The 22,943-nt window shown below is 36.7% G+C and overlaps 2 protein-coding genes, 1 non-coding gene and 1 pseudogene across 3 annotated transcripts; all 4 read left to right on the plus strand.

The window, feature by feature from the left end:
* The first annotated feature begins 383 nt into the window (after nucleotides 1-383).
* LOC126612306 (cellulose synthase-like protein H1) lies at nucleotides 384-5,922 on the plus strand. The gene is made up of 9 exons (XM_050280694.1): nucleotides 384-690; nucleotides 2,589-2,913; nucleotides 2,986-3,111; nucleotides 3,383-3,499; nucleotides 3,658-3,867; nucleotides 4,049-4,154; nucleotides 4,248-4,432; nucleotides 4,525-4,875; nucleotides 5,239-5,922. The coding sequence occupies exons 1-9, from the start codon at nucleotides 434-436 to the stop codon at nucleotides 5,800-5,802; spliced, it is 2,241 nt and encodes a 746-aa protein (XP_050136651.1). The 5' UTR covers nucleotides 384-433; the 3' UTR covers nucleotides 5,803-5,922.
* Nucleotides 5,923-7,099: 1,177 nt separating this feature from the next.
* Nucleotides 7,100-8,354, plus strand: LOC126612331 (uncharacterized). The gene is made up of 4 exons (XM_050280726.1): nucleotides 7,100-7,222; nucleotides 7,333-7,523; nucleotides 7,910-7,979; nucleotides 8,072-8,354. Exons 2-4 carry the CDS (start codon nucleotides 7,435-7,437, stop codon nucleotides 8,300-8,302), a joined length of 390 nt encoding a protein of 129 aa, XP_050136683.1. The 5' UTR covers nucleotides 7,100-7,222; nucleotides 7,333-7,434; the 3' UTR covers nucleotides 8,303-8,354.
* Nucleotides 8,355-8,548: 194 nt separating this feature from the next.
* On the plus strand, nucleotides 8,549-8,762 carry LOC126612750 (small nucleolar RNA U3). Its single transcript, XR_007619313.1, has one exon. It is a non-coding gene; the product is annotated as a small nucleolar RNA U3 (small nucleolar RNA).
* A 3,573-nt stretch (nucleotides 8,763-12,335) lies between these two features.
* On the plus strand, nucleotides 12,336-16,247 carry LOC126612305 (cellulose synthase-like protein H1; annotated as a pseudogene).
* Nucleotides 16,248-22,943: the final 6,696 nt, after the last annotated feature.

A 22,943-nucleotide genomic window follows, 5' to 3' on the forward strand; every position in this document is an offset into this window, starting at 1 on the left:
TGTTCAGTAGGGCCCACGAGCCCTTTGACTTGGCTCTCGGTTGGAGACGGTTTTCGAGCTATTTTCAACCCTCTGACCATCTGAATCATTCGATCGGAGATGACCTTAGGGTATGAAGTTAGTTTTCACCAACCTTTCTATCCGATTTAAAGATTAACTCTTATGATCATCATGATTTCTCGTAATTCAGATAAGATTCGAACTATATCTTCACCGAAAGTCTGCCTAAAGAGATATAAAAAGGTAGACTATATAATACACACACACACACACATATATATATATATATATATATATATATATATTTATACATATATATGGACATCGACATTCAAAAATGAATGATGTTGACGTCGGCCATCTATATATATTATACTTATTTAAACCGCCTTGGTCCTGACCTCTATCCACAACTCCTATCTTTAGCTAGCTAATGGAAAATCCTCAACATCTTCTTTGTGAAAAAACTCCCCTTAAAATCAATGCACTGCAGAAAACCCTAGAAATTGCAATTCTGTTCTTCTTCATCTGTGTCCTTGTTTATCGTCTCCTATCTCTCAGGGACCATGGTTTTGTCTGGCTTCTTGCCTTCACATGTGAGTCTTGGTTTGCTTTCAATTGGGTTCTTACTCTTATCACCCAATGGACTCCTGTTGAATACAAAACATACCCTCACAACCTCTTGCAACAGTATGTCATTCATGTTCTTTTTATTACGTACTTTTAAATAAAGTAAACTTGATTAAGTTTAGTACACTTTGTTGGGCTAGGTCCATTCACTTTTCTATCATCTTTTTATTAAATTGAAATAAATGTCATCTCTTATTAATAGGTTTATCTTTTACTCAATTTTTATGATTAAATATAAGAATTAAATGTTATTCTGCTTTTTACTGCTCTTAGTTTATATCAATGTTTTAAAAATCGGCCTAGACGGCCGCTTAGGTGCTGGGCATAGGTGTGCAGATCTGATTAGGTGTGAATTGTTAAGAAAAATCGGGAAGTTGTTAGGCGTCCGCCTAGGCGCTCTTAGGCGCCATGGGTTGTCTAGGCGGCGGTCTAGGCAGAGTGAAATGGTTTCCTGGGAAGAAATTCCAAACAGATACCCAGAATCGCAAAAGCTTTCTCGCCGTTTCAACTCCTTCTCTCTGTGCACCACAACTTTCTTAGCTGTCGCGACTCCCTCTGTCTGAAATCCATCGAAGAAGAGGAACTTACAGCGCAAAACAGAAGAAAAGGAAAAAAAAAGGGAGAATTTACAGAGGAAAAACGGAAAAAAAAAGAAGAAGAAGAGGAAACAGAAAAAAGACGATGATGATGAGGAAAAAGAAAGAATAAAAAAGAATAAAAGTTTTTAGTTTTCAAGGCTTCAAAATGGTCTCCTTCGTTTGGAAGTGTCTATAGGTTGATGTGACTGATGGGGAATATGGGTCGAGGGGAGGGGTCACACTCACACCACACATGTTGTGCTTTATGATGTGGGGAAGGATGCATGCACATCTTCATAATTGTCTCTTTATGATTTTTGACCTTAACTTTCAATTGCTATATATGTTTTTGACCGGTTTTGGTGCTCCAAAGTTCGAAGTGGGACACCAACCCAGATAAAATCATAAATAAAAGAGAGGATTTTAGGGATGATACCAATGTGCATGGTTTGGTTAAGGGATGTTTGGCATGGCTTCCTAGTAGTTTTATTATAAACCACCCAACCCACTACGTGGGATTTTTACTTTTACTTTTAAAAAATTAGATATAATCATTTAAAATGTTTGGCATATATGCTTAATGTGTTTTTAAATTTTGGACTTATTAGATACTCTTTTTGTATTTTATCATTAATTTATTATCTTATTCATGGATTTCATGCAAGTATAATTTTTTATGTGTCAATATGCACTTATTTACAAGATATATAAGAAATTTAACTAAATCTGCCTAGGCGTTAGGTGTCAATTCGCCGTCTTACTAACGCCTAGCGTTTTTTAGAACCTTAGTTTATATCTCAATTTTTTCTTCTATCTCCATCACAAGTTAACAATGGTAACTAATCTATGTTGTAGGTATTAAATATGAGTGTATATACTAGTATGGATTATAAATGTATGGAAGATGGAATTTCTTTGAACTATTTTCATGAATGATAGGTAAATTTATTTTTATTTATTTTTGTATGTACGTAAATACCTCTATCACAAGTTAAATGATTTTATTAACCTATCGTATAAGTATTATTTATGTTGACACATAATTAACTTTTCTTTTTAACTATTTTTATGAAAGTAGTTAGACTTTTTTTTTTATTTAAATATTCAAATTAAAAATTTGAGTAAAGACTCATAAAATTAAGAAATTTAATTAAAGTTGAAAAAAAAAAAAAAAAACTGGACTAAATTTGAGAACAGCTCAATTTTTTTTATCTAGATCAAATTTATCCGTTTAAATTTAATTAAGTTAGGTATGCTCATGTGTAGTGTTGCTCACCTAATTCTTTGAACCTTGCTAATGCCAGATTGAAAAAATATATGTTCTTGTGGTAATTAACATGCTGATTAATGTCTAATTGTTTATGTTTAATACGTAATTAGGGTTTCGGAGCTTCCTCCGGTGGACATGTTTGTGACAACAGCAGATGCAAAGCTAGAGCCACCTATCATTACTGTGAACACAGTGCTCTCTCTTCTAGCCGTTGATTATCCAACTCACAAGCTAGCTTGCTATGTATCAGATGACGGGTGTTCACCTCTCACTCTCTACTCTCTCGTTGAAGCCTCAAAATTTGCTAAGCTTTGGGTACCCTTTTGCAAAAAGTACCATGTTCAAGTTAGAGCACCATTTAGATACTTCTCTGACAATCCCATTTTGTCAAGTTATAGTCCATCAGGATTCCTTCAAGAATGGACAAAAATGAAGGTAGAATTTGGCCTTATATATTCTTAGTTGAATTTGTATATATGTATGATGTCTCCATCTTTAATCTTGTAGGATGAGTATGAAAAGCTCTGCCAAAAAATTGAAGATGCTGTCCAAAATTTGGCACCTCTGGATTTTTCTAGAGACAATGTGGATTTTGCTCACATAGACAGCAGGAACCATCCCACTATAATCAAGGTTCTTGTTTTTTGTTTTTGGTAATTCACACAAGAAGTAAAGCCTCCCAATAAGTTCATTTCATCGGTAAAGGTAAATTTATATGCAAGATGACCTTTGTGGAGTAGCCATATATAACAGCTCATTATATTCATTATATATGCTCCACAGTTGGTTGACTGACTAATATTGTGGTTCATCTACTTTTCACATCCTGCAACTATTCCTTAAAATTTTAGTACTGAAACCTAAATAAACTTTCTATTGTTAATTTGAATTAATATTTGTACAGGTGATATGGGAGACTAAGGAGAGAATTTCTAATGGTCTACCACATTTGGTTTATGTAGCCAGGGAGAAGCGTCCTAATCACTCACATCATTACAAAGCGGGCGCTATGAACGCTTTGGTGAGAATTATTTGCTTAACTAGGAAAATGTTACCATCTCTCTTTTTAAATACATTTGTTCAATTAGAAAATTACTGTTATCTTAGGCTTAATTAGCTAGTGTAAAATCCATGATTTTACCCAGTGACTAATATTTTTAATTAATTTTATGTACATAGACGAGGGTCTCTGGTGTTATGACAAATGCTCCATTCATGTTGAACGTGGACTGCGACATGTATGCCAACAATCCAAAGATCGTTCTTCATGCGATGTGCCTACTGCTTGGTTTCAAGCAAGAAAAAGGTGCATTTGTTCAGTTTCCCCAAATGTTCTACAACATTTTGAAAGATGATCCATGTGAAAGCAAAGTGGTTGAGGCTGTAAAAGTACGTATATTGGTTTACTATTACTCCACTTAGACGGAAAAAAACTTGCAGGTCACGTGCTCATACCTCTAGTCAGGCGATAGAAATAGGGATATGAACATGGGGTAGTTAAGTTAGTTTCGCACTATGGCAGATTGGCGTACATGGACCTAATTAATGTAGAAGGCTTTAACTTTTGCAGAAAATTTGGCCTGGGTTAGCTGGGATCCAAGGACCTTTCTATGCAGGGACAGGATGTTTTCACAGACGTAAAGTTTTCTACGGCTCATCTCTAACAGATAATGAAGGTATCTTAGCATCCAAGATATATATTATCTGTACTAATGTATATAACTAATCACTCATTAATGCTTAATCAACTTATAAATGATTTTTCTAAGGGAACTTGACGAGTGAGAGACTAAACAAAGGATGCTTTGGAAATTCTCCAGAGCTCATCCGATCAGCTACTCAAATTTTATTAGAGGAAAATATTGATCAACCGGACGACCTTTCCTGTGCGGTCGATGCAGCATACCATGTTGCTCATTCCGAGTTCGAGCATGATACATTATGGGGCAAAAAGGTAACGAAAAATATTTTTCTCTCTAATGTTAGAAGAAGTCTCTGCTAATTGACAGGAGTTTTGATATTGTTAATTGGGCCGACCCTTTTCAGGTGGGTTGGGTTTATGGGTCAGTAACAGAAGATGTTCTAACTGGGATGAAGATCCATGCAAGAGGGTGGAAGTCTATCTTATGCATGCCAGAACCACCAGGTTTTCTGGGCGCTGCACCCTCAACTACTCATGTTATGTTGATCCAGAGGAAGAGAGGCATCACAGGGCTGCTAGAAATTTTGTTCAGCAAAAATTGTCCCATTTTTGCCACCCTTTATGCCAAGCTTGAGTTTAGGCAATGCTTGGCCTACCTGTGGATACTAATTTGGGGACTGCACTCTATTCCTGATCTATGCTATGCTCTTCTGCCAGCTTACTGCCTCATTACCAACTCACACTTTTTGCCAAAGGTAAATAGAATCATCATCTAAATATAATGTGATTTTAGTTCGGAATTGTTATCAGCATTTTAAAATAGTCTCCCGGCTTGCACTCTTGGTTTCTTTACCTTTTTCATCAAAGAAGAATGCATGATTTTTTTTGGAGTACCAATAATAGCTGTTTTAAAATTTTGTTAAATTAAGCTTGGTATAAACATTGTTAATGATGGAATTACGAAGTTTACATACACTTCAAATTAATCTGTTACCAAATAGTGTGACAATATTTTAAGTACATATAATGATTTATGTCGATTAAATAATATCACATTTTTTCATGAATGAAATTTGGTGTCCCTAGCTGTACTCAACTCAAACGATTTTGCTTTGTAGGTCCAGGAACCGGCTCTAATAATATTTGCCGCTGTGTTTCTCATTAAACACTTAAACACACTACACTCCAACCTTGATTCTGGTCGATCAATTAGGGCTTGGTGGAACCAATTGACAGTGGGACCATGGAGCAAAATACTCAGTCTAACTGCATCATTATTTGGAGTTATAACTGTGGTATTTAAGCTTTTGGGCATATCTGAGGTGACATTTGAAGTCACACAAAAGGAGCAAAATTCCTCTTCTAGTGACCAAGAAGCTACTTATGATGCAAGGTTTACTTTTGATGAGTCTCCAATATTTGTACCAGCCACAGCTCTATTGTTTCTGCACTTCACAGCTCTGGTCACGGCCGCGTTGGGGTTGCAACCACCGGCTCATGGGGTGAATGGGGCGGGCCTAGGGGAGATGATGTGTAGTGTGTGGGTGGTGCTATGTTTTTGGCCATTTGTTAAAGGTTTGTTTGGAGAGGGTAAATATGGGATTCCCATGGCCACTATAGTCAAGTCAGCTGTGTTGGCCTTGCTCTTCATGTACTTCTGCCCTAAGAACACTACATCCTGATCAAGTTTCTGATTAATATAAAGTTAGGAAATCAGAGTAGACAGAGTTGTAATGTTCTTGTCTTTCCTGATTGTATTTGTATAACGATGAAAAAAATGAAAAAAATTATAACTTATTTTATTAAGTGTTTATTTCAAATTTAATGGGTTCTCACATGCATCACCTTTATGGATTTGATGGCTATCTAGTTATATATCTTGGGAGAAACAAGTGCAGTGTGGCACATAAATGAAAACTACGAAACAAAAGAGGACAAAACTAAACTAGCATGTCGCCATTTGAAACTAAGGATTGTTAATTACATAAACTTAGGAGAAATAGGGAGCACAAATCATCTCCAATGGTGCTATCTATTTTTAAGTCAATTTAGTTAAAAAGACTAGAAACTGTTGAAGGACAATTTAGAGAGTGAGGATAGGAGAGGGACGGCAAGAGAGAGAGAGAAGGAAGCTCAACGATAGTATTTTCACTTATGCTCCTTGGTGCCTTATGCCTTTATTTATACTAGCCACCTGTACTTTTCTTGCCTCACAAGTAATACAAGCCATAAAAGATTAGATATCCAAATCCTATTGGAATCTTGCTTCTAAATTTATACAATCACATTCCTAAAGATATTAACTACGACACTTACTCTTAAAGTGTAACGTTTAAGAAGTTATTGCATCGAGTCTTCTCAGATGATTATTGAAGTCTTCGATCGGCATAGGCAATTTCACACGCGAAGTGCGACAAAACCCAAAGCGTGAGAAGTGTAAGGTCGAAGTTTGAAGTAATCAAACAGTGATGAACGCTCACATCAAGGTATGACCAACCTAAGACCTCAGTTAAAACCTTGTCATGATATCAAAGCCTAATGGGACAAATGCTCCTGAACTAAAAGAAAAAGAGTACATTAAGGTCAACTTCTACTACATACTATCCTTGAGTTCGACAAAACTCCTTAATTAGACTGTAAGCAATGTAAATCAGACAGTTTACGCGTTCCAATCTTAGGACAAGCTTCTAAAAACTGAATTTCGGCAGTGACTTGGTGAGGAGATCATTGAGATTGTCTGGGAACTAATTCTCTTGACTTCGATCTTCTGATGCGCTTGTTAAGGATGAGAGGAAAAATTTTGGCGCAATGTGCTTGGTATGGTCTCTTTTGATGTATCCTTTTTGAATCTGGTATCGTTGTGAATGAGAGAAGAAAAACATGTAGAATTATCCTCAAATATCATTGGGACGTCATCAAATATCATTGGGACGTCAACAATGGACGATAATTCACAAGTGCTTTGACTATGCTTGACAACGGCTTTAAGCGATGTACGCTCACTAGCAGCCACATAGATGGTGAGTATCACACCATGGTTCCAGGACATAACAACTAAAGTCTGCTTAGTAGACTTCTAAGATATTTGCAATTTTATCAACGGTAAAGACATAACCCATTTAGGGCCTTGCTTTGTACGGGTCAAATAAGTACCTAGCATCAGGATAACGAAACTTAATTATGCTGAAAAATCTTTTGATTTGTATATGCAGGTGGCCACATTCATAATGGAGAGGATTATAAGTGCTGAGGGACATAACTACTGCTGCGCTTTCACGGATTGATTTTTCGTAATCACTCAAGCTCTTAGGAAAATGCTCGACATGATTACTACTGTAGGGCCTTCCCTCCGGCTGCTTAAACTTATCGTTCGTTGCTATATGAGGCTCGCACAAGGCCAAAAGTAAGTTACTCCTAATAGTTAATACTTGTAGGTCTAAGCTCGTCTTGAGTCTTGGACTAAACAAGATTGGAATTGAGTTCAAGCCAGTTCTAACATATGTGTGTCTAGTACAATTTAACTAGTTAAATCTCAACAATTTCAAGTTTGTTAAATATTGGTCGTCATTTAGTCTAATTTAATTGAAATAACCGCCTGTAACACTCTAGATAGGACTTGTAACATACAAGATGTTGAACCGTTCTCCACTTTAACTATTCCAGTCTTAACATTAAAAGTTCACCAAACATCGAATGTTATTAGTCTAATTCAATTAAAATAGTCGAGTTCAAGTCAAGTCAGCAAATGATCAACATAATTATTGTCAATTGATGAAATTTTTATTGCAGGGACGTTGACCACAGAAAGTTGTGTCTTCCTAAGAGGTTGAAGGATCGTAAAGTCATTAACCTCATCGCTGTAAGTTCTTCGAATACAATTTTTTTTTTTTGGATTGCTTCCCGCAACCCGTTTATTTTTACTGAAACAATTCTACTTGATTTAATTTCCAGGACAACCCAACCGCCATGGTATGCATAAGACTGGCTTGTTCGGTGTCTTACAGCGACGAGAAGGGCTCCTCTGATAGAAGCGGGCGCGGAGGTCGAAAACAGGCACCCGGGCGCGGAGGTCGAAAACGGGCACCCGGTGAAGGCTGCACAGGAGTAGCAGACGAACCATGTTATATTCACCTATGCTGGTCAATCTCACCAGAGATGAAATACCAAAGCCATGGAGACTGAAAACTGTTGTAATATGTTTGCTTTTAATGTGCACTTTGTTTTCAATGTTGTAATTTACTTTTCATCTGTATCATATTTTAGTGTTTGTAACTATTGTAAAATGTTATTCCTAGACGGACTGCTGTTGTTTGTCTCAAAAGTTGCGTCGTCTTTTATTGCATTTTTGGCATGGTTAGAGTAAGTCCCACATCGGCCATGTGAGAAGGAGTGATGGACTTTATGAGGTTGTCTCGCGCGTCAATGATCACGACCTTACTTGAACAGGATCTGTTCTATAGGTTGTACCTCTGTATCCTTGATTTCTAAGGAGACAGGAACCTCAGTCTGGTGGATGAACCATGACCGTGTGATCAGAGCGTGATTAACAGCTTTGTGATCCTTGGATCATTCGAGCGGTAGATGATCGTTCTCAGCCGTTGTAACAACCGGTTGGGGTGGTCACACGGTTGTCTGACAGACCTCCCTTCTAAATTTTTTTTTGGTTAAATTTCATTTTCTTCAATTCTTTCTGCACTTGCCTTTTGGTTCTCAAATTCACATTCCGTCCGATCACAGGCACAATTTTTTTGGTTAAATTTCATTATTCTTCTTCAATTCTTTCCGCAGTATTGCATCCAAGTTGCGCAACAAACATTGCATGCTAAAAACATAGACAAATTACGCCTCAATCTTTAGAGGGCGGATGTACTACGTCTTGCTTGGGAGGGATTGAAAGAGTGCTTTCGAGCATAAACGAGAGATCATGCATCTGTGACATTATTCTCTCCATATCGTCAGATTTTGACCCTGCTCTTACACTGGAAACATCACCGCCCTCCGCCACATCTCAGATTTTTTTTTCATGGTTTGTGCTTGCATCAACCAACCTAAACACGCAACAGAAATGAGGCGTTAACATAGGTTCTTTAATGAATGAGCACATGCATCTTCCATGAAGCTTCACGTATTATATTATTGAAACCAGCAAATATAGCATTTCACGGTGATTCGAAACAGGATTCTGCAGCTATTATAGCACCCATATAAGTTGGCTTATACACGCACCTGTTTAATACAGAAGGCTCTGGCTGACTCTATACGCTACAGTTGAACTGTTGGAACTGTTACATGCTCCTGTTAAGAAATCTGGTTGCAAAAAGCTACCAAAATCCAAGTCACCGGAGTTGCTAGTGCCAAACAAATTTGTTTCTGAAGTGTGGTCAACAGATGTAGTCTGATTAATACTTTGTTTTACAGAATTATCTGCAAGATTTGATGCATTATTCGAGCTATCAAAATCATTCCAAGCATCGAATGAATCATCACCCGCATCAGTAGTCTTATGATAAAGAGCGTTGTTGCTGATACTACTTTGTTTTACAGAACTATCAACAAGATTTGGTGCATTGCTCGAGGAAGGATTTCAGAAGCTTGAGGAAGGTTTTCAGAAGCTAGAGGAAGGATGTCAGAAGCTAGAGGAAGCTTTTCAGAAGCTAGAGGAAGGGTTTCAGAAGCTTGAGGAAGGTTTCCAGAAGGTTGAGGAAGTGATTCAGAAGCAGCAAACTGAAAACTTGCTGCCCAACCAGAATCACCACTCTATCCTTCAGTAGTTTGCACAACTGTCTCAAAACGCTTTACATTCTCAAACAACCTAAGAGTTTCATGACCTTCGAAACTCGTTACAATCTGTGTGCTAGACCGGAACAGCTCTTCAGAATTACTTGGGCGGATTGGGGGTCTCATTTGGGAGATCAGTCTCAATTTTCTCTGGCTTAGAGGTCCATTTTATTTCAAGATTTAAGAGATCAAACAGACAACTCATCCTTCCGCGCGCAGTCTGTGCTCTGTTTAATTCATTTGCTTCAGCACGTAAATTCACTGGAAATTTTGAGTAGAAATATATAATAAATATATATAATTAATTATCAAAAAATGAGCTTGAGTACCGACTCTCATAATTAAATTCGTTGATTCATTAATTATTTTTAATTAATTAATTTCAGATTTAATTTTTAATTTAACAAACTCATATTTTCAGATGAAGTCTGAAATGATGAAAGAATGTCACCCCTTTGAGAATATGTCTCTCAAAAGGCGCATCCCATATTCATACATATTGTGAATAACCATAACTCAATTATATATACATTCATCTGCATGACATTTAAAACACAGAAAAATCAAATTCATTTTCTACAATCCCAAACCTTCTTACTAAGAGAACCACAAAGAAATTCGCCAGAAGTCTAGTTTCTCGGTGCTGGAATCTTGACTTAGATCGTTGAATCCTGATGAAGCAGACGTTCGTAGAACTACAAGCATAGAATAGGGACAAAATTATGTTTCAAGGACATTGCGGTACGCAAGCCTCGATCTTCAGTTTATCTATTTAATATTATTTCATTTTGTTCATACTCTGTTAAATTATTTATTAGCATATATAAATTTATCATTGATTGTTGATATTTATCCAACACAATCTCCTACAAACCAAAGTGTCTAACTTTGTTACGTATTCAAGAAGCCCCACAAAATTAATTTCGAAGTCTCTATGTTAACGAGAGGTCACATAAACCTCATTTCTAGCAAACAAACGATAGGCAGACAAAACTATAATTTCCCACTTACATGATGGTTTATGGATGACAATTCTAACCATCATACCCCGATAATTGAGGATAACCGTCCATATGATTGGATTTGGGTATGAAAATTCAGATATATTTTGGGTAGGGGAAAAACCATGAATATTATTCGGTTTATGATTCTGGATATGGTTATAGGGTCCCCAATCCGTATCCTTCTCCCGAATCTGAACCGAATGATATATAATATAATTATATATAATATTAAAGTATAAATAATACACACACACACACACACATACATGTACAATCATTATTCACCCAATCTATTAACTTGTGAATACAAAAATTGCAGTGTGAGTTGCATTTTGTGAGAAAGTTCAAAAGTTTTGATATGAATTAAAATTTATGAGAAGTCAATAATACTTATGGGAGATATCAAAGATCAGCCAACATTTTTTTTTTTTATGTATTGACAAAAATGGATATAACCGTTAACCGATGAGGAATCCGTTACCTGATGGGTATGGTTATGGATAATACCCGATGGTTAATTTGCGGATGGATATGGTTAATTTTTGTGGTTATGGAGATGAATATGGCATTTCCGTCCTCAGACCGAACTGTTGCCATCCCTAATTTCAAGTGTGATCTGCTTAATATTGAGTAGTAACTACTAATTAGATGTTGATACAAATCTTATACAATGTACTATTTCTACATCTCTGCATAATCTCAAAACCACAGCTTCAAGCATTTAAGTTTTCCATGAACTATATATTAACATAAATAGCTTCGAATCAAAAAAGGAATTTTCAACATTATTAAGCTGTTGGGCGGCTAGAAAAAGCTGGTAAAACAGATTTAGCAAACTAAAACAATCAAAGCTTCAATCTTTTTCATCATCTACAAGCAAGAAACCATAAAATATGCTACAACATCTTGCTATACTTAATAATTAAATCAGTGTCATTTTCTTCTTAAAAAAAATTCACGATGTTATTTCGGATGAACAATGTATTTGGACTAAGACCTAACATTTGTTTCAAGCTTACGTAGACAATTTTAACTTGAAAAGTACCAAGAATGGGGACGCAACCATGTGTGGATGTACAGTCAGTAATGCACATGAACAATTCATTCAGAGTGTACATGTAAACAAACTTAGAAGGCGAATAATTTTTAATTTTAATTTGCATAGTCTAATCAGGAAATTTTCAAGACAAAACGGTAAAATCTTATGGCAATTAAGGGTATGATGAGCTAGCTTACACCAACCTATAAAACCTGTTTCCATCCCGTTTGAATAACTCTTATGGTCATCAATTATTCTTGTAGTTCAGATAAGATTAGGACCACCACTTCACCGAAAGCCGAGATATAGAGGCAGACAACATATAACGAGATAGACATATAATTTCTACAATGATTGATGCTGGCGCCGACCATCTATATATATATATATATGTGTGTGTGTGTGTGTGTGTAAACCGCCTTGGACCTGAATTCTATCCACAGTAGTACACCTTCTTATCTTTACCTAGCCAATGGAAAATCCTCAATCTCTTCTTCTTTGTGAAAAAACTGCCCTTAAAATCAATGCACTGCAGAAAACCTTGGAAATTGCAATTCTGTTCCTCTTCGTCTTTGTCCTTGTTTATCGTCTCCTCTCTCTCAGAGACCATGGTTTTGTCTGGCTTCTTGCCTTCGCGTGTGAGTCTTGGTTTGCTTTCAATTGGGTTCTTATTCTCATCACCCAATGGACTCCTGTTGAATACAAAACAAACCCTCACAACCTCTTGCAACAGTATGTCATGCATGTCCTTTTAATACTTTTAAATATAATTAATTTACATATGTTCATGTGTAGTTCTGCTCGCATAATTCTTTAACCTTTGCTTATGCAGATTGAAAGAAAAAAAAAAGAAAAAAAAAGTTCTTATGGTAATTAGCATGTTGATTAATGTCTTATTGTGTATGATTAATACGTAATTAGCGTTTCGGAGCTTCCTCCGGTGGACATGTTTGTGACAACAGCAGATGCAAAGCTAGAGCCACCTATCATTACTGTGAACACAGTGCTCTCACTTCTAGCCGTTGATTATCCAACTCACAAGCTAGCTTGCTATGTATCAGATGATGGGTGTTCACCTCTCACTCTGTACACTCTCATTGAAGCCTCTAAATTTGCGAAGCTTTGGGTACCCTTTTGCAAAAAGTACCATGTTCAAGTTAGAGCACCATTCAGATACTTCTCTAACAATCCCATTTTGTCAAGTTATAATCTATCAGGATTCCATCAAGAATGGACAAAAATGAAGGTAGAATGTGGCCTTCTATATACTTACTTGAATTTGTATTTATGTATGATGTATCTATTTTAATCTTGTAGGACGAGTATGAAAAGCTCTGCAAAAAAATTGAAGATGCTGTCCGAAATTTGGCACCTCTTGATTTTTCTAGAGACTATGTGGATTTTGCTCGCATAGACAGCCGGAACCATCCCACTATAATCAAGGTTTTTATTTTTATGTTTGGTAATTCACACTACAAGAAAAAAAAACTTCCCAATAAATTCAGTATCATCCGTAAAGATATTATATGCATGATGATCTTTGGGGAGTGGCAAATATATAATAGCTCATTCAGATTTTCTAATTATATATGCTACACAGTTGGTTGACCGACTAATATTGTGGTCGACCGACATTTTACATTCTGCAACTATCCTTTAAGATTTTACTAATGAAACCTAAATAAACTTTGTCATTAATTTGAATTAATTTTTGTACAGGTGATATGGGATGCCAAAGAGAGGATCTCTAATGGTCTGCCACATTTGGTTTATGTAACCAGGGAGAAGCGTCCAAATCACTCACATCATTACAAAGCTGGTGCTATGAACGCTTTGGTGAGAATTATTTGCTTGACCCAAAAAAAAATGTTACCATCTCTCTTTCTAAATACATTTGTAAAATTAGTATATTACTGTTATACTTGGGCTTAATTAGCTAGTGTAATGTCCATGGCTTTACATATAGTGACTAATTTTTTTAATTAATTTTATGTACATAGACAAGGGTCTCTGGTGTTATGACAAATGCTCCATTTATGTTGAACGTGGACTGTGACATGTATGCCAACAATCCAAAGATCGTTCTTCACGCGATGTGCCTACTGCTTGGTTTCAAGCATGAAAAAGAAGGTGCATTTGTTCAGTTTCCCCAAATGTTCTACGACACTTTGGAAGATGATCCATTTGGAAGTAACGTGGTTGAGGCTGTAAAAGTGCGTATATTAGTTTACAGTTACTCCACTTTGACAAGAAAAATTTGCATGTCACGTGTTCATACCTCTTTGTCACGTGTTCATATTTCTTAACACATGATAGAATTAGAGATACAAACATGGGATGGCTAAGTTTTTTTGGCTATGGCGGATTGGCGTACACGGACCTAGTTAATTAATGTAGAAGGCTTTAACTTTTTGTAGAAAATTTGGCCTGGGTTAGCTGGGATCCAAGGACCTATCTATGCAGGGACAGGATGCTTTCACAGACGTAAAGTTATCTATGGTTTATCTCTAACAGATAATGAAGGTATCTTAACATCCAAGATGTAGATTATGTGTACTATTGAACATAAATAATCAGTCATTAGTGATTAATCAACTTATTAATGATTTTTAAAAGGGAACTTGACGAGTGAGAGACTAAACAAAGAATGCTTTGGAAATTCTCCAGAGCTCATCCGATCAGCAACTCAAATTTTATTAGAGGAAAATATTGATCAACTGGACGACCTTTCCTGTGCGGTCGAGATAGCATACCAAGTTGCTGGTTCTGAGTACGAAGATGATACATTATGGGGCAAAAAGGTAACGAACAATATTTTCTTTCCAATGTTAGAAGAGGTCTCTGTTAATTGAGAAATAAAGAGTTAACGAGCTTCGGAGATGTTTTGACAGTGTTAATTGGGCCGACCGGTTTTCAGGTGGGTTGGGTTTATGGGTCGGTATCAGAAGATGTCCTAACGGGGATGAAGATCCATGCAAGAGGGTGGAAGTCTATCTTATGTACGCCAGAACCACCAGGGTTTCTGGGCACCGGACCCTCAACTACTCATGTTATGTTGATCCAGAGGAAAAGATGGATCACAGGGCTGCTAGAAATTTTGTTCAGCAAAAATTGTCCCATCTTTGCCACCCTCTATGCCAAGCTTGAGTTTAGGCAGTGCTTGGCTTACTTGCGGATACTAATTTGGGGACTACTCTCCGTTCCTGATCTATGCTATGCTCTTTTGCCAGCCTACTGTATCATTACCAACTCACATTTCTTGCCCAAGGTAAACAGAGTCATCGTCTAATTATAATGTGTTTTTAGTTCGGAATTGTTATTAGCATTTCAAAATAGTCACCAGGCGCAAGCATGATGACTTTTTTGGAGTACCAATAACAGCTGCTTTTAGATTCTGCCATACTAAGTTTGGTTTAAACATTGTTAATGATGGAATTACGAAGTCTACACTTCAAATTAATCTGTCACCAAATAGTATGACAGTATTTAAAGTACCTAATAATTTAAATGTCGATTAAATAATATCACATTCTTTTATGAATGAAATTAGGTGTCCCTATATGTACTCAAACTCGGTTGATTTTTGCTTTGCAGGTCGAAGAACCGACTCTAATAATATTTGCTGCTTTGTTTCTCATTAAACACTTATACACACTACATTCCTACCTTGATTCTGGCCGATCAATTAGGGCTTGGTGGAACCAATTGACAGTGGGACCATGGAGCAAAATAACCACTTTAACTGCATCATTATTTGGACTTGTAACTGTGGTATTTAAGCTTTTGGGCATATCTGAGGTGACATTTGAAGTCACACAAAAGGAGCAAAATTCCTCTTCTAGTGACCAAGAAGCTACTTATGATGCTAATGCTGGTAGGTTTACTTTTGATGGGTCTACAATATTTGTACCAGCCACAGCCCTCTTCGTTTCTGCAATTCACAGCTCTGGTCACGGCCGCGTTGGGTTTGGAACCACCGGCTCTTGGGGTGAATGGGGCGGGCATCGGGGAGATGATGTGTAGTGTGTGGGTGGTGCTTTGTTTTTGGCCGTTTGTTAAAGGTTTGTTTGGGAAGGGCAAATATGGGATTCCAATGGTCACTATAGTTAAGTCAGCTGTGTTGGCTTTGCTCTTCATGCATTCCTGCCCTAAGAACATTACATCATGATCAAGTTTCTGATTAATATAAAAAATTACGAGATCAGATAAGACAGAGTTGTAATGTTACTGTCTTTCCTGATTGTATTACTATAAGGGTGAATTTCATAATTGTCTCAAACTTTTGAGGAGTTTCCTCTTTGTCCGACCTTTTTTTTGTCTCAAGTTCATTTCTAAATTTTATAAATATGTGTTTAATAACGACAAATTAGCTTTCGTTACAAAACTCATGAATAATACAGGACCATTTTTTTTATGTGCACTTCAGTAACCCTTCTAATTTGACCAAAATGTGTGTTTCCACCAACTGCATGTGACTTGTGTCTATTCAACAATACTCGGATTAAAACACGAACAGAATTAACCAAACTCAATCGGCCGTTCCGGTTTGTAGTTGTTGGTTATACTTGACATTAAAATTGTTTGGAAAAAAAAAAGGACTAATTTTCACCTTCAATATACGAATATTATTTTGGTAGATGTATGGCATGAGACATCTAGAGGTGAACTTTGCATGAAAGTGAATGGTAGTCTTTAACATAGAGTTGTACGTGAATGAAAGTGATGATCTACTGAACACGTCCATATTATTTTGATAATCATTCGCTTGCTTTGTCACTTAGAAGCTTTTGGACCTCTTTTTTTTTTTTTTTTTTTTTGAGTTGGGCATGTAATGACTTGAACACGTCCATATTTTGAGGTTTTTTTCAAAATAAGATTCAATTCATTAATTTGATCCATAGGAGAAAGACCTATTTCTTTAAGTTCTTCAACTATATTACTATGATCTGTAGTACCTCAACTATAGCTTATATTGTCATTAGGATCCTTTTCCCATTTCCAACATAAAAATCTTTCAGTCCATTGATAAGCACCTCAGTTCCATCACTTGAATTTCCCGTAGCTCTTTTCCTCTTTCATTTCCAATTATATATATACACACACACACACACACAAATATTCTATCATAAGGTAGAAAATGTGTTCTTCTCCATTCTACAACATCTTTATGCTTCTAAGATTAAATCAACATAGCAATACTAAAACTTAGCGTGTGTCAATAACGAGAAGAATATAACTAATCAATAAGTAAAATATAGGATTTGAACTCATACATAAGCTTGCCATGTTGCATCATTGTCAACTTTAATGCACTTTTTGACGTCATCCATGCAAATCCACTTATGTTCATCATATTAGTAACAAATCATCAAGAACGGATATCAATGCTCTTTTTCAAATGCCTCCCTTTTACGGACAAGAATTGTCTACCCTTCCACTTCCAGTGCCCTCTCATGCCCTCCTGTTTATGTGGTCACGACTAAACCACGTCAACATTTTATATTACTATTCATTTTTGTCTTATTATCTCTATAAAAAAAACAATATAAAATGTTGACGTGACTTAACTGTGACCACACAAAATAGGAGGGCACCGAAAGTGGGAGGGCAAACAATCCTTATCCCTCTTTTACACCTCTTTCTATTCCATACCCAAATAACAAATCTTTTAAAGTACTAAAGCATTATAAACGAAAATTCAATGATTTTTTATAGGGATTTTTACCACTTGTGCAAAAAGGGTTAAAAGCACCTAACTTACTTGCAAGAGAAACAAGATTATTGTAATATAGTTGGCTCAAGCAAGGTCATTTTCTACATGGATTAATTTAAATAGATTAACGCAAAATCAATTCTCAACTAATTACTTAGAGCAAAGTTTTGGAAAAAGGTGATTTAATGACCTAAATTAAGGAAAACGAATTTAATTAAAAAAGGTTAACTAAAATCTACAATTTTAAAGAAGGAAAAAAGGAAACAAATTTTTAGAATTCAAGTTGAGAAAGTACTAGGGTTCCGCCGTCACTCTATCAATCTTATGTAGTTCTTTTAATTACTTATGAATTACACATGTATATTTTGAAGGTTAGGTTTTATTAAAGTATATCCTACTTGAAACCTCCAACATAAACGTATATCTAACATGTAACCCGTTCGTGGTGTCCAGATCGAATGTGAACATATAAGACTCATTAAGTTTTGTGAAAGCCTTTTGAAAAACCATATAACCCTTAAGACATGTCATCCATTCTAAGAAGTTACACATATTAACCACAAGAAGTCTTAGTCAATTTAGGGACAGCCCTCCATCAAAATTGCATCAAATTATTTTTCTAAATATCCTAATGGTCGCGAATCACTAAGACAAATAGATAATTTAAACCGGTGATGAACATTTCAAAACTTGCATGCATAAATTCATAAGCAAATTAAAAAGAGACTACATATTCTTGCTGAGGATCATGGCCTCACCCTAGCAAAGAGAGAATTAGTTATGCATATTCATAAAAAAAAAAATCACAAAGTTCTTTATTGAAATAATAAAATATCGAAAACACCTTGAATGTAAAAGTTTGAAAATCTCTACACTTGGCCAATTTCCTCCCTCAAGAACGCACAGAGAAGAAGAAGCTTTTATTAGGTCGGCCAAGCCCTTTTTAACCTACTAAAATATATCCTCCTAATAATAGGTCTTCCAATCGAACAAAGAAACTAAATAACTAAAATAAAATAGGAAACATAACCCTAAAGCAAATAGTAAAATTCGCCTAAAATCTGCACAGTCAAGTTTTGGACCCCTAAACTACTCCAAAACTAGCCTAATATAGCTGGATTTAAAGTTTGGAATATTCTGAACACATCTCCAGAAGGCCACGAACCCATCAGATGTCATCTTGGGCTTAAAAAACGCAATTTAAGCCCAGAATCGTCACTTTCCATCGCTGCGCACAGCTCATTTATTCTATCGCCAGAAAATAACCACTTGGTAGAAAATTCCCAAATTTTGATACGAACACGCCAAGAGACGCACGAACGTCCTCCAATGTGAATCACTCTAAAATTCGTCTGTTTGATCATATTTTGTTCCAGAGGAAGTTGAATGTCCTATATTAAAAATATAAAGCAAATTATCAAAATTCTACCAAAATAATTTCCAAAACATACTAAGAATAAGATAAAATATATAATATGAAATTGACTCATCAATTTTCAATTAAGTTCAAATTCATGATACATGCAATACTTCTAACCAATACAAATTGCAATCCAATCACTTTGCATAATATCCGGATAATGAAAATAAAAATGGAAAACTAAAATAAAATATTAACACATAACATAAATAGCTAGTTCTTGGTGGTTCCTAATTGCTCCCCACTTATTATATATTTTCTGGACCATGGCGCCCCTCTTTACAATCCACTGGTCAGATACTCTAAAAGTACCAATATTTTTTAGGATCTGCATTCTGCTGGATCCAACTACATCTAGCAACCAACATCAAAATTTTCAACATCCAATTCCCAAATCCACCACCAAAATAGCAGAACTCCAATTGAAAAATCGATGTACAAAGCTAAATATAAGCATTCTTGGAACAAAAAGGACAAATTCCTACCATAAAAGAAAAAAATTCCAGAAACCCAATTCAGAAATCAAAGAAACGGTCACATTACATACACAAACTCGAGTTATATAGCAGAACCCCACTTGAAAAATAAAAACCCAATTCAGAGAATCAAAGAAAAAAATTCCCGTCGAGAAGAAGCCATCGCAACAAAACCCCAATTCAGAAAATAAAAATCAATGCAACCATCGCAACATAAGAAGCACAAAAAGAATCCAGCCCATAATCTGTTATGATTATAATAGTGGTTAGAATAATAGTGGAATATTATTTAGCTAAATGTTGTTATTGTTAGTGGCCAGCTGGCATTGTGAGAAGGATGGTTGTATAAGAACCAAATTGTGGCATTGTTCTGCCAAGTTTGAATTGAATTAGAAAAACAATATTACAAGAAAACTTTCTATCTCTCTTTATCTTCCTTCCCACTTACCGCCATTGCTATCTGCTACTAGCAGGTCGAGAAAGGGAATTTGGGAGTTGTGACCTAACAATTGGTATCAGAGCATTATGAATTCTTAGTCTTGCCCTTTGGTCTTACAAATGCTCCTGCCACTTTCCAAGCCCTTATGAATGACATTTTTAAGCCTTACCTCCAGAAGTTCATATTGGTGTTCTTTGACGACATTTTGGTGTACAGCAAGACCTGGGAGGACCATCTTTCACACCTGCACCAAACTTTGGAGTTACTACAAAAACACCAATTAGCAATGAAGAAATCGAAATTCTCTTTTGGACAATCACAGGTGGAATACTTGGGGCACATCATATCTCGTGATGGGGTGGCTGCAAATCCTACTAAGATTCAAGCAATTATAGATTGGCCAATACCAAAAAATGTCAAAGAGTTGAGGGGATTTCTCGGGCTCTCGAGGTATTACAAAAAATTCATCCCCGGTTATGGCAAGGTGTGCCAACCCTTGTACCAACTAACTAAAAAGGATGGCTTCATTTGGTCCCCTGAAGCCACGACAGTTTTCCAAGCATTAAAAAGAACCATGACTTCTCCGCAGCTATTAGCCTTACCCAATTTTTCTATTCCCTTCACATTGGAATGTGATGCATCTGGCAATGGAATAGGGGCTGTGTTGCAACAGAATGGCAGACCTATAGCTTTCACAAGTCAAGCATTGGGACCACGGAATCAAGCATTGTCTACATACGAAAGAGAGTTGATTGACATCCTTAGTGCTGTTAAAAAATGGAAAAACTATCTTCAATGGCACCACTTCATCATAAAGACAGATCATAGCAGCCTGAAATACTTTCTGAGTCAAAGAACTAATACCCCATTCCAACAGAAATGGATGGCCAAATTGTTGGGATTTGATTATGAGATACAATATAGGCAAGGCCATGACAACATAGTGGCTGATGCCTTATCTCAAGTAGTTGGATTGTCTCAATTACAAGAGGAACCTCTCTGTGACTTATGGGAGTGCAAAGCTATAACATACCCCTACTTCAGGTGGCTGGATGAACTTCGAAGAGGGTTAGAACAAGATAGTTGGATTCAAAGCAAGGTGCAGGAGGTGCGAACATATTCTCAAGCTGCTGCAATTAACCCCAATCTATCCAAGTACCATTTAGACAACGGTTTCCTCAAATATAAGAGGCGGATCGTGCTTAGCCCATATTCAAGTTGGAAAAGGAAGGTCTTTGAGGTACATCACTCATCTCTAAGTGCGGGCCATGAAGAGGTTCTAAAGACTTATCAGAGATTGAAGAGGGGCTTCTATTGGGTAGGAATGAAAAAAGATCTCATGTCATAAGTGGCTGAATGTCGAGAATGCTAGCAAAATAAGTATGAAACCATCTCCTCTCCCGGATTGCTTCAACCTCTGCCGATTCCTACACATGTATGGAATGACATAAGCATGGATTTCAGCACTAGTTTACCTCTGTGCAAAGGCAAATCAGTGATCCTGGTAATAGTAGACATGTTGTCCAAGTATGCTCATTTCATTCCCTTAGCACATCCGTATACGGCAAACATGGTAGCTCAGGAATTTGTTGATAATGTGTTTAAACTCCATGGGATGCCCTCTACCATTGTGAGTGACAGAGACACCATTTTCATGAGTGTTTTTTGGAAAGAATTTTTTAAGTTGCAAGGTTCCAAGTTGTGTATGAGCTCAGGTTACCATCCACAGAGTGATGGCCAAACCAAGGAGGTGAATCAGTGCCTTGAAACTTACTTGCGATGCTTCACTAGCTGTCAACCTAAGAAGTGGCTCCACTGGCTTCCATGGGTAGAATTGAGCTATAACACTTCCTACCACACTTCCTCAAAGTCCACCCCTTTCGAAGTGGTCTATGGTTATCCACCACCACACATCGCGTCTTATGAGCTTGGCACTGCTAAGTTGGATATCGTGGAGCAAGGACCGCTAACTTGGGACAAACTATTAGTAATGCTCAGGACCAATTTGCAAGTAGCTCAGAACAGATGAAAACACAAGCGGATAAGCATCGAAGTGAAAGGGTTTTCAAGGAAGGAGATTTGGTGTATTTGAAATTAATTCCCTATCAATTGCAATCTTTATCATCTCATGCTTACCATAAGCTTCATCCCCGGTACTATGGTCCTTATGAGGTTTTGGAAAAGATTGGGAAGGTTGCCTACCGGTTGAAACTGCCTGAGAATTCAAAAATTCATCCGGTCTTTCATGTTTGTTGCTTGAAGAAACACTTAGGAGACAAGGTCACTGCAACTCCATTCTTGCCTACTGTCACTGATGATGGGTTGCTACCACTCGAACCACTCAAAGTGCTACAAAGGAGGGTCTACAAGAAGGGCCAAGCTGCTGGAGTTCAGCTGTTAATCCAATGGAAGAACAACAAAGAGGACGAAACTACATGGGAGGATTATGACGAGTTTGCTGCTAGATTTCCTGATTTCAGTCTTCAATTCTAACCTTGAGGACAACATTTATTTTGTAAAGGAAGGGTAGTGTTATGATTATAATAGTGGTTAGAATAATAATGGAATATTATTTAGCTAAATGTTGTTATTGTTAGTGGCCAGCTAGCATTGTGAGAAGAATGGTTGTATAAGAACCAAATTGTGGCATTGTTCTGCCAAGGTTGAATTGAATTAGAAAAACAATATTACAAGAAAACTTTTTATCTCTCTCTATCTTCCTTCCCACTCACCGCCATTGCTATCTGCTACTGGTAGGCTGAGAAAGGGAATTTGGGAGTTGTGACCTAAAATAATCAAACCCTAAACATGTAGAGATCGGCCAATCGATCCAAGAAAACAGAGAGAAAAGGAAACCCAAGAAATTGTGCTGAGGATTCGCTCGAGGGAGAGCACAACTAATTTATCCATGCTATCAGGTTTTGGTGAAGCGAAGCATACGAGATTGCTAAGGA

The sequence above is a fragment of the Malus sylvestris genome, chromosome 17 (genome assembly GCF_916048215.2).
Source record: "Malus sylvestris chromosome 17, drMalSylv7.2, whole genome shotgun sequence".
Taxonomy (NCBI): Eukaryota; Viridiplantae; Streptophyta; class Magnoliopsida; order Rosales; family Rosaceae; genus Malus; species Malus sylvestris.